The sequence below is a fragment of the Chamaea fasciata genome, unplaced genomic scaffold, assembly GCF_029207755.1.
Source record: "Chamaea fasciata isolate MVZ Bird 193981 ecotype frontalis unplaced genomic scaffold, bChaFas1.0.hap1 SCAF_4, whole genome shotgun sequence".
Taxonomy (NCBI): domain Eukaryota; kingdom Metazoa; phylum Chordata; class Aves; order Passeriformes; family Sylviidae; genus Chamaea; species Chamaea fasciata.
In genome coordinates, this window is record NW_027094089.1 from 55302248 (window position 1) to 55315216 (window position 12969).

Sequence of the window (12969 nt, forward strand, 5' to 3'; positions counted from 1 at the left end):
AAGTCAAGCCTGTGAAGAAGTATCAGAGAGTGAATTGTTTCTTACTGTATTTGATGCCGTTGTAATGATTGAGCTAGCAGTCAAAATTGACTCTCATGTTGTGGAGACAAGTATTTTAAGCTGTGTAACCTTCTAGTGTTTATGAATGCACAGTCATCTTTTTGCTTTTAAAAAAGGAAACTTTTGGAAGGCAATAAATGTTAAGTGCTTATTCTCTGACCACAGAAACCCATTCTGCAAAGCAATTCTTTATAGCATGTAGATGTTAGTGTAGACATTGATGACAGTAGGTATTCTGTTGCCTAGTTTCTTTACAGTTTACTTTACTGAGATCCTAAGATATAAAAAGCCGGGACATCATACAGCTGGATAAAGAACATTTCTGTGTGGAAAAAGAGAGTTGTCACTTTTTCTTGTTTTGTAAAGTGGGATAAATTAAATGGGTATGCAATATGAGAAAGGTGCCATATGAATGAATTTTAATAAAGGAGCATTGTTTTCAGAGATTTTGAATGCACAATATGGCAATAATATATCATCCCCCCTGAATGAATTCCTTCCGTTTCCACCATGCGTTGTTTTATGCTTTAGTGCACATTCCTCATCTGCACCTGGAATGCTTTCATTTGAGGGTGGCATTCTGCAGGTGAAATACATGCAGACTTTTGTGTTGTAGGGTCCTTTGCAATGCTGTGTGTCACATTTCACGTAGACTTGGATTCCTGATATGTCAGCCATCTCAAAATATCTAGTGTAGAATTAGTAGAACATGCTCTTCTGGAGCTTAACAGATTCTTTTGCTTTTGATACCCAGCACATGTAGGCTGGCACTTGGCTTTGGAGTATCTTTGTATAAGACTTCATACAAAAGTTGACTTCACTTGCAACTTTAACTTCTAGCAGAAAAGTAATTGTCAGCCTCCCGTGATCTAAGTGATATCACTTAATATTTTTTACATGTTTGAGACCTTGGTGTTACTCCACGTCTTAACCTTTTCTCTTTTTTTGGAGATGACCTCTCATGAAGAGCAGAGGGAGTACTGCTGAAAGGAGAAAAAATTCCAAAACTTGTCTTCTTTGTGCAGGCGGAGAGCTCGCCTAATTCAGAAGTGCTGCCATTGCTTATGAAAAAGCTTCAGCTAAAGAAGTGCAGCCTAACCTCTGGACAAAATCTGTAGATAGTGAAAAAATATCACTTCTTCCCTGAAAGCCTAAAATACAGGGGAGTAAAAAGGAAATTTTATGTATTTCTGGACCTATCAGTGTCAGTTGTGTGTTTAAAGAAACAAATTACAGTTTTGAATTTCTTGCGACAAGTAGTCTTTGGAACTATGAAAAACAGCATTTCAGTGAAGTGTTTGTGGCTTTGCTGGAGGGCAGGTTAAATACATGGTATAATTAGTTTAACGTTTCGGGCAAAAGTTTAAAGTTGTTCAAAGTTTCAAGAAGCTTGCAGAGTTAAAATATTTTTTGTGATGCAGCTATTGGAGGCTTTCTGATTTCTGATCTGGTATTTCAAAGGAAGTGCTACCATGTGGGTGCAAGGCATCACTCGCAGGTTTAAGAATAGAAAAGATCAATTTTTACTTCATTTCTGTGGTAACTGAAATGTGATCCAGTTTCACTGCATCTAGTATACATTCAAAGCAAGGCTTCTGAGGTGGGTCTTCAGGCTACTTCCATTCTTCTCAAGACATTTAAAACACAAGCCTTCTGCTTCAGTTTTAAGATCAGTTTTGCTTCTGCTTCAGTTCCAAGATCAGCTTTTCTTTTCATGGTGTAAAGATTGCCTGTTATGTACATCACAATCCAAATTGTTCAGCTTTTTTGTCAAGGGAACAAACTGAGGAAAGCCATTAAGTGATGTCACTTCATATTCCACTTCCAGGATCCTTTCATAGGTCTTTTCCTGTCATCTCACCGTTATTGTGCTCCTTGTCACCCCTTGCCCTCCTAGTAAAAGGAGAAGTACTTTGGCACAAGGCAAAGGGGGAAGAAACACTGTAATAGATTTTTAACTTTTTTTTGTCCATTGATACCAAAAGTTTTAGTAACTTGACCTAAACTGCCAAGAAAGATAACAGTCAAGCTAGCTAAGCATAATATGAACCTGCTTCTATTCCCCTCCTGCTAGCAAAAAAATCCACAAGGAACTCAAATAGAGTAGACAAGACTCACTGTAGTTAGGCTGACATGGTTGGGACATTTATTTGTTTGTCAGAAGCATCTTGAAGACAAAGCTTTAGGTGATACTCAGGGGTGTGTGTATGTTGAAGTTCTTTGCACTAGTGTCATAAACATTTATTTGTTTTATAGATGACCTTTAATCATATTTCATTACTACTTATTACTAGATTAGTGGTGTGTAAATGTATTCTAAGGGTAATTATTTATGGTATGATATCAAACATTTTGAGGTATGGGTGAAGCCTAGTGGGATTAAATTTTGCTGAGCCCTGTCAGCACTTTTTATTTCCTTTTAACACAAAGTGTATTATATGTCTTCCCCTCCTCATGGTGATTAATTCAGCTGATCAGCCACGGCTTCTGTGGCCCTGGAGAAGACAGGGGCCACTTCCCAAGCACAGTACTTTTAACTCCTAGAACACAGAATCAGTCTTTCACCACAACAAGTCAGTCACAGAGGAGAGGCTTGTGAGCTGCGCAAGGATGGAACATGGAAAGCCACAGTTGGTAGATGGAAATGAGCATAACTACGTTTAATTTCTTCCTAAGTAGGAGGTGAATGTGCTGCTTCTAAGCTTCTTTCAAATTCAATTTACTTAAAAATCAGTCTTGTGTTAATTCTTACTGTGTATAAAACATTGTTATGCATGTATTCTTACTGATACAAGACCTCAGAAAATACAACTTCAAAATGAAATCCTGGCAAACCTAATATTTATGGTGTCCTCTGTTAAAGCTTTGTAACCTGTTCAGGCGTGTTCCCCTACTGCTTTCTCTTGTGTTAATTCCTCGTAAAGAGGTGATTTTTTACAGTGCTTCCCATGTCCCTTTACACATTCTAGCTGGTCATTTTGGTTCTGGCTGAGACCATGTCTACAGAAACAGCACATTCTAGTAGGTTCAGCTGTGTGGGACGGCAGAATAGTTGCTGTTGGGGAGTCATGATGTGCATTAGATGTCTTGTGATCTCCAGCCCGGCTCACCTGGTTCATTGGCCTCAATGTCTGTTAGCAGTGGGGGAGCATCAGTTAGTCTTCCAGTTCAGCTTCATCTAAAAAAAAGTCTAATTTGTGCACTCCAGGGTTAGTGTGAAATTAAAATTGAATCATGATAAGTGAGAACTGGTGAAGTTGCTTCAAAAGCATTCTCAGGATCCAAGCTAAAAAAGTAATGGAGATGCAAGCTGGATACTTCTGCAGGGGAAAAAAAAAAAAAAAGTAAATAAAATTTTTATTTGCTTTTACAGTGAACTATTTTGTGGCACTGCATTTAAATACTGTTCCATAGCTTGATGGAGCTCACATCAGTGGGCACATATCAGGGAGTTATAGGCTGATGGCCTCTGATAAGGAGCTCACTTTAGATAAGAGACATGGTTTGCTGGCAGTGCAGTTTAGCTAATGGTTACTGGTTGACTAGCTGATGATTAGTGGAGAGTCATTTACAGTCATTCACAAGATCCAGCACTTTGTTACTTGGATGCCAACGATCTTAGCAACAAGTTAAGGAGTAAAATAAGTTACTTAGCACAAAAAAGAAGTTAAATTGTTGTAAAAGCTCATAAACAAGATAAGAAAAATCTAAAATGTTTGGGTGTGTCTACATCTTCTCTGCATCGAAACTATTAAAATGAAAAAACTATGGATGTATTGTTTGGATACATAAATTTGGCTGCTATTTTTTTAAAAGAGGGAGAGGGGCAACTGCTGCAGACGTGAAACAATTTTAAGTGTTTTAATTAGATCAGTGTATTTTCATACAGCTGTCTAGATTATCTTTCTGTGTCAGCATCACAGCCTATTAGAGTAAGGGATGTGTCAATATAACTTTTTTATGTCTGGAATACTTTTTTTGATCGATTGATTTTGTAAAATTCTGTGGAATTGGGGAATTCACTAGTAGTTTTAGCATAGATTGGATCATTGTATTTAGCTGATTTATGGAATTTTATGTGTTCCTCCTCATTCCAGCTATTCATAGCATGCAAGAAGGTACTGAGACCTGCTGAAATCTGTAAAAGGGAAAAGGTGTGGACCAGGATTAAATGTGTTTTGTACTTGCTGGCTAAACCCTATGATGTATTCTCATAGCTGTGGGCTCTGATTCATAAAGATTTTATCTGTAGCTATTGAAATAGTAGCTAGCCCAGTCGAGGCATGTACCTTTGTGCCTTGAGTCTATGTGGTCTTACAATCTCATAGCCAGTTAGAAATTGAGATCATTAAAAACAAGACTGAGTGAACTTTAAGGTAATGGGAGGGTTTCACTTGAGCTCAAGTAATTCTTTAGCTGTTAAACTCTTACTTTGTACAATATGCCTGAAACTGAGATATTTGAACTGTTTCTCGTGGCTTTTTAAATTCTTTTTTCCAAATGCAGGCATTTTTCAGAGTATGGGCATATGATGACTGCACACTGCATGAATTGCTCTGTGTTAGCTTCTGGCTCTGGCCTAAAAAGTGAGGATAGGGTTTTCTTACTTTTCTCCTTCAGAAGCAATGCTTAGCTGGAGGCAGGCAACCAAAGCAGCTTTAATTAGGGAAATTCTTTACTGGATCTAATTTTTTTATTTGTGTGTCATTAGATTACTAAAAAATGAAGCTGTGACTCTGAAAACTGGGAAGTAGAGATTAAGCAGTTCTTGCCTTCTGTCACAGAGTGTAGGAGTCAGAAGAGTCCCTGAGCTGGCATTTTGCCTTACTGCTGCACTGCATCCCTTCAGCTGACAGTCTATAATCATGCAGACTGAAAGTTATCTTGAGTGTATGGGTTCAGAGTTCAGTAAAGATTTATCTGTGACTAAGCCTGATCAAACTCAAGGCACTGTTCTGGACATTGCCATGAAGTATGTTATGAATAGTGACGTCAGGGCATGCAACTAAGAAATTCCGTAAGTTGTGGCTTCACAAAGTATTCTAACACACTTTGATCCTTAATTCTTGTTTTGAATGGCTCAAATTTGATCTGATGATTTGGATACAAATATAGGCAGAAGTTACTGTGGGAAACATTGCAAATACCAGTTAATAAATGTGGAATTTAGTAAGGTTATTTGCAAGTGTTTTGTTGGCCTAAATGTTAGGAGTGGTATCTGTGCTTGTCTGGTACACATCCTCCAAGTAAAAAGGACAGTAATACTAGTGTTTTGGTTAACCTCAGAATGTGGTCTCAGTTTTTTGACTCTGTTGAAATATCTTACAGTGTATGTAATATCCTTCCTATGGATGGTTACCTTTATGACACATACTGGTTTTGCCTTTTCAGTGAATCTCAGATGTTTTCTTTACCTTCCTTTCAGAAAAGACGACGGCGGATTGATCGAAGCATGATTGGGGAGCCGACAAACTTCGTTCACACAGCTCATGTAGGATCTGGAGACCTGTTCAGTGGAATGAATTCAGTAAGCATGTGTGGATGAACATCAGTTCGTATTAGACAGAATGCAGGAGCACTATTTGTACGTTGTAGCTGAAGCAATGAGTCTTTCAACTCATAAGAGAAAATCTGTATGTAACTGAAGTATGACCTGATAGCATTTTAATTCCAAGTCTTTAAAACTTGCATTCAAGAATATTGAATATGATTTTTTAAATTCCTGTATTTATTGACAATGCATTTTAGGTGTTTTATAAATGATATAAAATACTTTCTAAAGCAAAAATTAACTCTGATTATATGTATGAACCAAAATAGATGTACGCTTGAAAATATACTGAGGTATTATATAGAAAAATCCAAGTGTCTTAGGGCTGACTAGTTTCTTACCTTAAATGCCCTTAAAGTTGTTTTAAATATAGTTCATGTAAAACTAACTTACCTCAGTTTATGGTGCACACAAATTTATGTTTGGGTGTTCTTGCTGAGCTTTTTCTGTATTCTGTAGCCCTGTTTGCAGTGTGAGTTATTTCCAGAGCAAGCAGTGTCACAGGTGAGATTTTGTGGCTTCCTGTAGGAGATAGGCACAATATTTATTTTTAGCTCTCTGAAAGTGAAAAAACAAAAGGTGAGATAGATAATGAAAATGAGCTTATGGAAATAGATCTATCTTGTACTGCTTCAAATTTCTGTGAAATGTCAATCTGTTTCTAAGGTCAATAATATAAAATACAGAAAAACGGTTATATGTAGATGAAAAATATTTCTTGACTTTATTAGTCATCTTTAAAGGAAAACATTTGGAGATGACAAACACTTACTGACATAGAGAAAAAATCTCTGTCAGAGGTATCAGAAAAGAAAGCAGAGCTATAAAAGACAGTTTTAATATAGGCAAGGGAGGTCAGTTGTAGTTTCAACTAGTTTAAGTTGGTCTTATTGAGATCAAACAAAAATTTTTGTAACTCAGCATGTAATGAGGAAGGGCAAAGCTAGAAAATTCAACATCAAAAAATTCACTATATTTTCCCAGAAACAACATAGTAGACAATAAATGATTTCTAGTAAAACCTCTGTGAGCAAGTTAAATGGCCAGAGATTCCACTTGACAGGATTTAGTTGAAGCCAGTTCCTTATTTAATGCAATACATTAGATTAATATTTAAAGCCAGTATAAATTGAAATAATAAACTGATAATAATGTGAGCACGTTGTTTGATTAATTTAAGCATGGCTTCTGCATTTTCAACATTTGTTGTTTCTCCTGAGGGAACCTTCCTCATTCTCACAGCTGAGATGCCTTATTTGAGGTTTGTGTAGATGGCCTGAAGCTTTATTTTTTTCACTTTCTGCCTGTTTGCCCTCACATTTGTCTTGCATAATACGCAGTTTATCTCCAGATAGTAGGTAATTATTATTGTCTCTACATAAACTTTTTTCATTTTGAATGCTTCTAAGTAGCTCTTTCTCATTTCTTTTTTGAAACTTTTTTTTTCTTTTGGATAATATGCTGCATCAGTGACCATAAAGATTTTTCTGATCCTGGATGGAAAGTATCTGTATGTAAAAAAATAATCATTCCTACTCCCCCTGCTTCAGAAGCTCAAACCCCTACTTTCTCACACTGCATATTTTCTGCCTCTTCTATGGTGGTCTTCATACTCATTCTTCACAGTGTAAATTCCAAGATTACAGCATTAACTTTCACATGTTCTTCTGCTGCATAATTTCCCTTATAGTATGGACATTATATTCCTTCAGGAGCCTCTTTGTGCCTTCTTTTTCTAAATAGCTTAGGTTAATACCTGCAATGTAATTACCGTTTTCCCATTTAAATTTGATTTAAATATCTGCCCTGTGCCTTTTTTCATCAGCATTATTCTTTGTTATACATCTACGATTCTGACGGAATAGTTTTCTGACTATTCAGAATATCTCTGAAGTATTTTTGGGTTTTGTTCGCCTTCTCTGTAGAGTGCCTTGCGCCTTTGTCAGAGGTGTACTTAAACAGCAGGAGCCCTCTGTGCACTGTTTCTTGTTCATTCCCATCTCTTTTATCCCTATTTTGCTTTCACAGTCCATGGTGAAATCTCTTTCTTCTGCTGCCTCATATTCTTCAGTTCAGTCTTTGATTTCATTTATTTAATGTAGTTTTCTATTATTTTCTTTCTCAGGGTCTGTCTGTGCTGTTTCTTAATTCTGAAAGGGAGGGAAAGAAAAGGAAAGAAGAAAATCTAATGAGATACATAAGCAGCACAATAGTTTGCATGATCCTTAATGGTTACGATCCTCTTTCCTTTCCAGAAACTTTAAAATCGTTAAGTCCCATCTAAATTAGACATAATAGAGGAAAGCCTTGCTGTTACATGTCATCAGAGAAGGGCAATGACATCTTTTGGGAAAGAAAATAACAAAAAATAGCATTTCACAGTGCTTGTTCCTGTTGCTCAAACAGCCTCAAGAAGAAGGGTGCTTCAGAAAGAATGCCACCTTATAAACCTACAAATGTTCAACCTTTTTTGCTCAGCAATTTAAAAATTGTATGTCTCCTACAAAAGTTTTCATATACAAAATAGCTACTGAACTGTTAATGCAGACTAGTTTCATTTGTTGCATTCTCTGTTTTAAGGGCAGCAGTCTGCATTTAAGACTGATACTGCCTTATTCAGTAACCGGTGTAACTCACAAACCAGAGAAATTAGTCAAACTTTTAGAAATAATCATAAAAGCTTACACTTTAGTCTTGCAATTTGTGTTGATTTGCTGCTGTCCAAAATTTTCAAGTCTTTTAAGCAAGCTGTTAGGCTGAAAGGTGATGTGGCCTGGAGATTTTTTCTTTTTTGCTGGAGTCAGATTTCATTCAGATAAAATTAACAGCATCCTATATTCACTCTTGTGAATACTTTTACATGTATATTATTTTCTGAGGAAAAAACCAAAATTCAAACTTCTTTTTTTTCTGTGGGCAGCAAAAGAGGCTTGGTGAAGAAGATGAGCAGCCTACTAAAATGTCAAAGTACTTAAATACATCCTCACGCACTTTGGCACACTCTTTTATTGAGTTTGTAGTCTTTGATGTGAGATGTAGACAAGAAAATTGCTGGAAAATTGGCTCTGAGCATTTTTCCCTGAAGAAAAATAAGATGGTAATATTGCTTTGCTATGGCTGTATCACTTATTTTAGCAAAAGGCCGAAGTATAAAATGGTTTTACATTGCACTGCTTAAATACATATAAACAATCTTTTGCATAGCCTTGCAATATGCCATATTGTTGAAGATAAAGATCAAAAAAACAGGCTCTTTTGTCGCATAGGTTTGAAAAACTGCGTGGAAGAATGAGTTTGCTGATGCATTCTGTACATGTGCGTGTGTTTTGCTTGCTGTGGAAAAAAGAAATTATTTCCTTTGTCTTTGTAGACAGGGAATATTTTGCAAGCTGCTTGGAAATACTTCTCCTGTGCTGTTTTAATACAGCTTTCCAGTGATGTTTTTAGATCTCTGTAAAGGAGGAGCATAGATGAAATTATTGCAAGTGGTGCCCTGCAGGCATAGCCTTGAGTGAATGTTATTTTCCACTCTTTTTGTAGTTGTTATGTGTGCTCTGGGATGCAGAGAAAAAAGGGCCAAACCTTTGAGACTCTTCCTGCAGGCACTTGGACATGATTATTTTGACTCATGCACCGCAAGCAGGAAAGAACTATGGATTCCTTTTTTGTTTGGTGGTAGAGGCAGTGAAAATCATAGCAGGATGTGCATGTCTTGAAACATGGGGTTTGAAACAGGGGGCACAAAGGGTGTGTCCCTCTGTATTTATATGCATCAGGCTAAAAATACCTTCAAATCAATGATGTTCAGGGAAGTTCAGATTGACTGTAGTTTAAAAAATAAATGCCCTCCATTTAAAGGAACAGTATCAGTTCAGGAAAGCACTGTATGTCGTCACATAAGTAGATAAATCAAAAATGTTCCACAAACCAAAAGGTCCTTTTTGACTTTAAAAATCCTAGTTCAGCTCTGTTTTAATGATCTGAATTAGCCATACAGATATTTGCAAGTTGGCTATTAAACTTTTAGCATAATGATGTTAACTTAATGATGAACTTGTGGTTCATTACTCTTGCTGGAGAACATTTTCTGTATAACAAGATAAATTTTAGTTTGTCAGGTGGAGTCAATGCCAGTAAGAGATTTTATTTTTTGATCAAGTGCGTCAGTGAAACCATGAATCAGCCAGTTTTCTTTGGGAGAGAGTAAAAACTTGCCTCAGCACCACTTATTTCATTTCTTCTGCTGAGCTACATACTGAAGTTAAAATTCGAGTAAGCCTTGGATGCATGTGTCCTTGTGCAAAAATAATGTAGCTTTACTGGTAATAAAGGAGCACTTGGAAACTAAATCTAGAGAGAAAATAAAACTAGAAGCAAGAAGATGCTACAGCTCACTGTCATTCTTCTTTCCTCTATCCTGCTTTTCCTTTCTATCCCCAGGTCAGCTCAATTCAGAATCAGATGCAATCCAAGGGCGGCTATGGAGGTGGCATATCTGCAAATGTTCAAATGCAACTCGTAGATACAAAGGCAGGATAACCTTGGGGATACCTTTCCTGTGAGTATTTTTTTTCTGCTTTTTAGGCACTGTTAGATCAGTATGAAAAACAATCATACTACTCTGTAATTATCTCCCTATAAAAACCTGTGTGTTTATGATGACCAATTGTAAAATCTATTTCTGAGTAAAAGTTTAAGTATCTTGTAAGAATGTAATTTTTCACACAATGGACAGCAGATTGTTGTGACTGTATCAGTCTGGCCTTAAGTATTTTTTAACCAAAGGTGATACTGTAGGCTAATCTTCGCAGGTAAAACAAATCTCATAAAAAGTTTGTGATGTGATTATGGTACCGTTTTTGCAGTGGCTCCTAAGATGTATGATGTTAAGTCAATATATAGCAGTATTACAGTTAGAAAATGGTCAATCAGAATGCTCAAAACTTAGTTTAATGTGTATTTTCTGTCTTTTAGGTTTATGTGAGTTCCTGTATCTTCTTTCCTGTGTCCTCCCTTTTGCCTTGGTGACTGCTTTCTGTGCTCATGACAAGAGAAGTGATGGCTCATTGTTCACCCTTTGTGATTAGTCCAGTGAAAAGTTGCTGTTTTGCTCTGATGATGCCATTTGTCAGATTGGTCCGACTGTGCCTTTCAGTGGCATGCACACATTGGCCTCTATCGGTATCATGGCCGTAGTGTTTAGGAATGGTTGTTCCTTTTTAATTGTTTTAAGGCAAGTTAAAGCACCGACCTTAGCTTTCCTCATTCCTCGGAAATATAATGCGCAACATTCTGTTGCTTTTTAGTCTTATAATCTTTTCTCAAGTAGTTTAGAAAGGAATGAGTTTCCATTAATGTCTTTAATTGCCTAATGTTCACCCACTTTTTGAAAGGTCTGAGACCTGCAAGCACAAATAATTATTTCATACAAAATCAACAGAGTAGATGATCGCATGCTTTGTGAGGTTGCTTTTTATGGTGGCCTGCTTGGTGCTAAAAGAAAAAAAAATTGCTTACTGCAGATGTGAAAATTTTTGCTGTGGCACCAAGTCATGCCTGTTTCTGAAAAAGAACTTGTAACTTAGCTGCTTCAGAGTTATGTCTTTATTTTTGTCTTTATCCAATTGGTCTTGAAATAATAAAGAGAGAGCTTGCATTCATGAGGCATTTGTTGTAAATGTTCAGTATATTTATTTTGAAAGAGCTGACCTTGAGACTGAAACCAGTGTAGTACCTTACCTAAGTGCTGTGGAATCGCTTTAGTCTATTTAAACAGAAGAGCAACATGTTTGGCTGCTGCTTTTTCTTGATACCATTTTTCCTAATTTACACCTGTACAGTCATTTCCAGTAGCAGCATGTCAGACTGCCTGCAGTATTGGCTGAAAAGTTTAGTAGTCCTTTCTAAGTAGCTGGCACTTTCTCTGTACTAAATATTTAGGGGCCATGGAAGTTGCTAAGAGCAACATACTAATCTGGCAGAACAGATGCCAATAAAAACAACATACAGGGTGACTTAATACTAAGTCAGTAAAATGCCTTTTGCTCAGGTTCCAAAACATGTTTCTTTCACATGTGGTGAAACTGCATTTTAATATTGCACTGTTTTCAGGTTATCTCTATAAATGGTCCCTTTTTTCTTGCTGGTGGTTTTAGAGAAGTCAGTTATTTGAGGCCTGGTTACATTAAATGTTTATGTGGGAAAAGACCCCAAACCATACAAACAAATAAGGCATAACTGAGCCTAATCAAATCCATTTTTTATATGCAAATATGCATGTAGACTGTTGCTGTAAATGATTCTTTATTCTATTTCTTTTCTTTCCCTGATTTCAGATTGGAACAACTGTCTGGTTGATTTAAATATGTAGGAACCTACCTAATCTTCTCTCTCTGTTTGTTAACAACACATAAAATACACAGCCATGGAGGTAGTTTGCCTTCCCTAGGTTGTATTTCAATGGTAGATGTCGCTTATCTGGTTGAATAGTTCAAATTAGTTTGGTTAGTATTCAGTGATAAAGATACTGATTCCTGATGAGATGTTCAATTGTCTGGATGCATAAACACATGGCGGTGCAGTGATACATATTTTTTTTTAGGGGTTAGCATTTCCAATGCCACTTTAACAATGACTCTTAAATATACTACAAAACTATTACAAAATTATTTGGTCTTTGTTATTGGTAATAGCAGCTTAAATTTGCTTGCCAAACCTATCTTGCACTTGCCATAATGTTTTCAGCTCAATAGCCAGAAAAAAAAATTGACATATTTTTATAACAGACATACTTTTTTTGTACATTGTGTTCATTCTTGAATAAAGTCAGTTCTGTGTTGGCTTGTAGATATTAAAAGGAAAATATTGACTTTGATTCAATAAATGTTTTCTTTCAGTTTGTGGCCTACACTTTTTCCTTTCGATAAATTGTATTTGCCTTAGAAAAACATTTGCATCTTACAGACAGATTTGTAGTGTAAAGAGTAACCTATTAGTGTCAATAAATAATTTGCAGGCTTGAGGTTTTTTTCATGTCACATGACCCTTTTGTTGCCAAACAGATAAACCATAATTTCATCAGTATTCGTGTTGCATTGATTTAACATAGCTGCCAGGGGCTCTGCAAGGAAGGGAGAGTGTCTTAAAAACACTTTAGAAATCTTTCCTTTTGACTGCAACTCATATGTGTGTTACTTTCCTGATTGTGCTGCAGATTACTATGGTGATCAGAAAAAGACTTGTCTCCATAATATGCTTGTCTGCATTAAAATCACCTGCAAGGCCATTCTCTATTTTGGTCAGTTAATTTTTATATTTGACACTCCTAAAGTTCATTCCTTTAGCACTATCTTAGTACT

At 36.4% G+C, this 12969-nt stretch overlaps 1 protein-coding gene across 4 annotated transcripts in view; it reads left to right on the forward strand.

Annotated features, from left to right (window-relative positions):
- CDC42SE2 (CDC42 small effector 2) overlaps positions 1 to 12506 on the forward strand; it is an 86496-nt gene extending 73990 nt beyond the window's left edge. For all 4 annotated transcript variants that reach the window (XM_066181632.1, XM_066181633.1, XM_066181629.1 and 1 more), the window contains 3 exons: positions 5486 to 5587; positions 10052 to 10169; positions 10586 to 12506. In XM_066181632.1, coding sequence (XP_066037729.1) covers positions 5486 to 5587; positions 10052 to 10150 — 201 coding nt within the window. In that variant the 3' untranslated portion in view covers positions 10151 to 10169; positions 10586 to 12506. The remainder of the gene's footprint in view (positions 1 to 5485; positions 5588 to 10051; positions 10170 to 10585) is intronic.
- Positions 12507 to 12969: the final 463 nt, after the last annotated feature.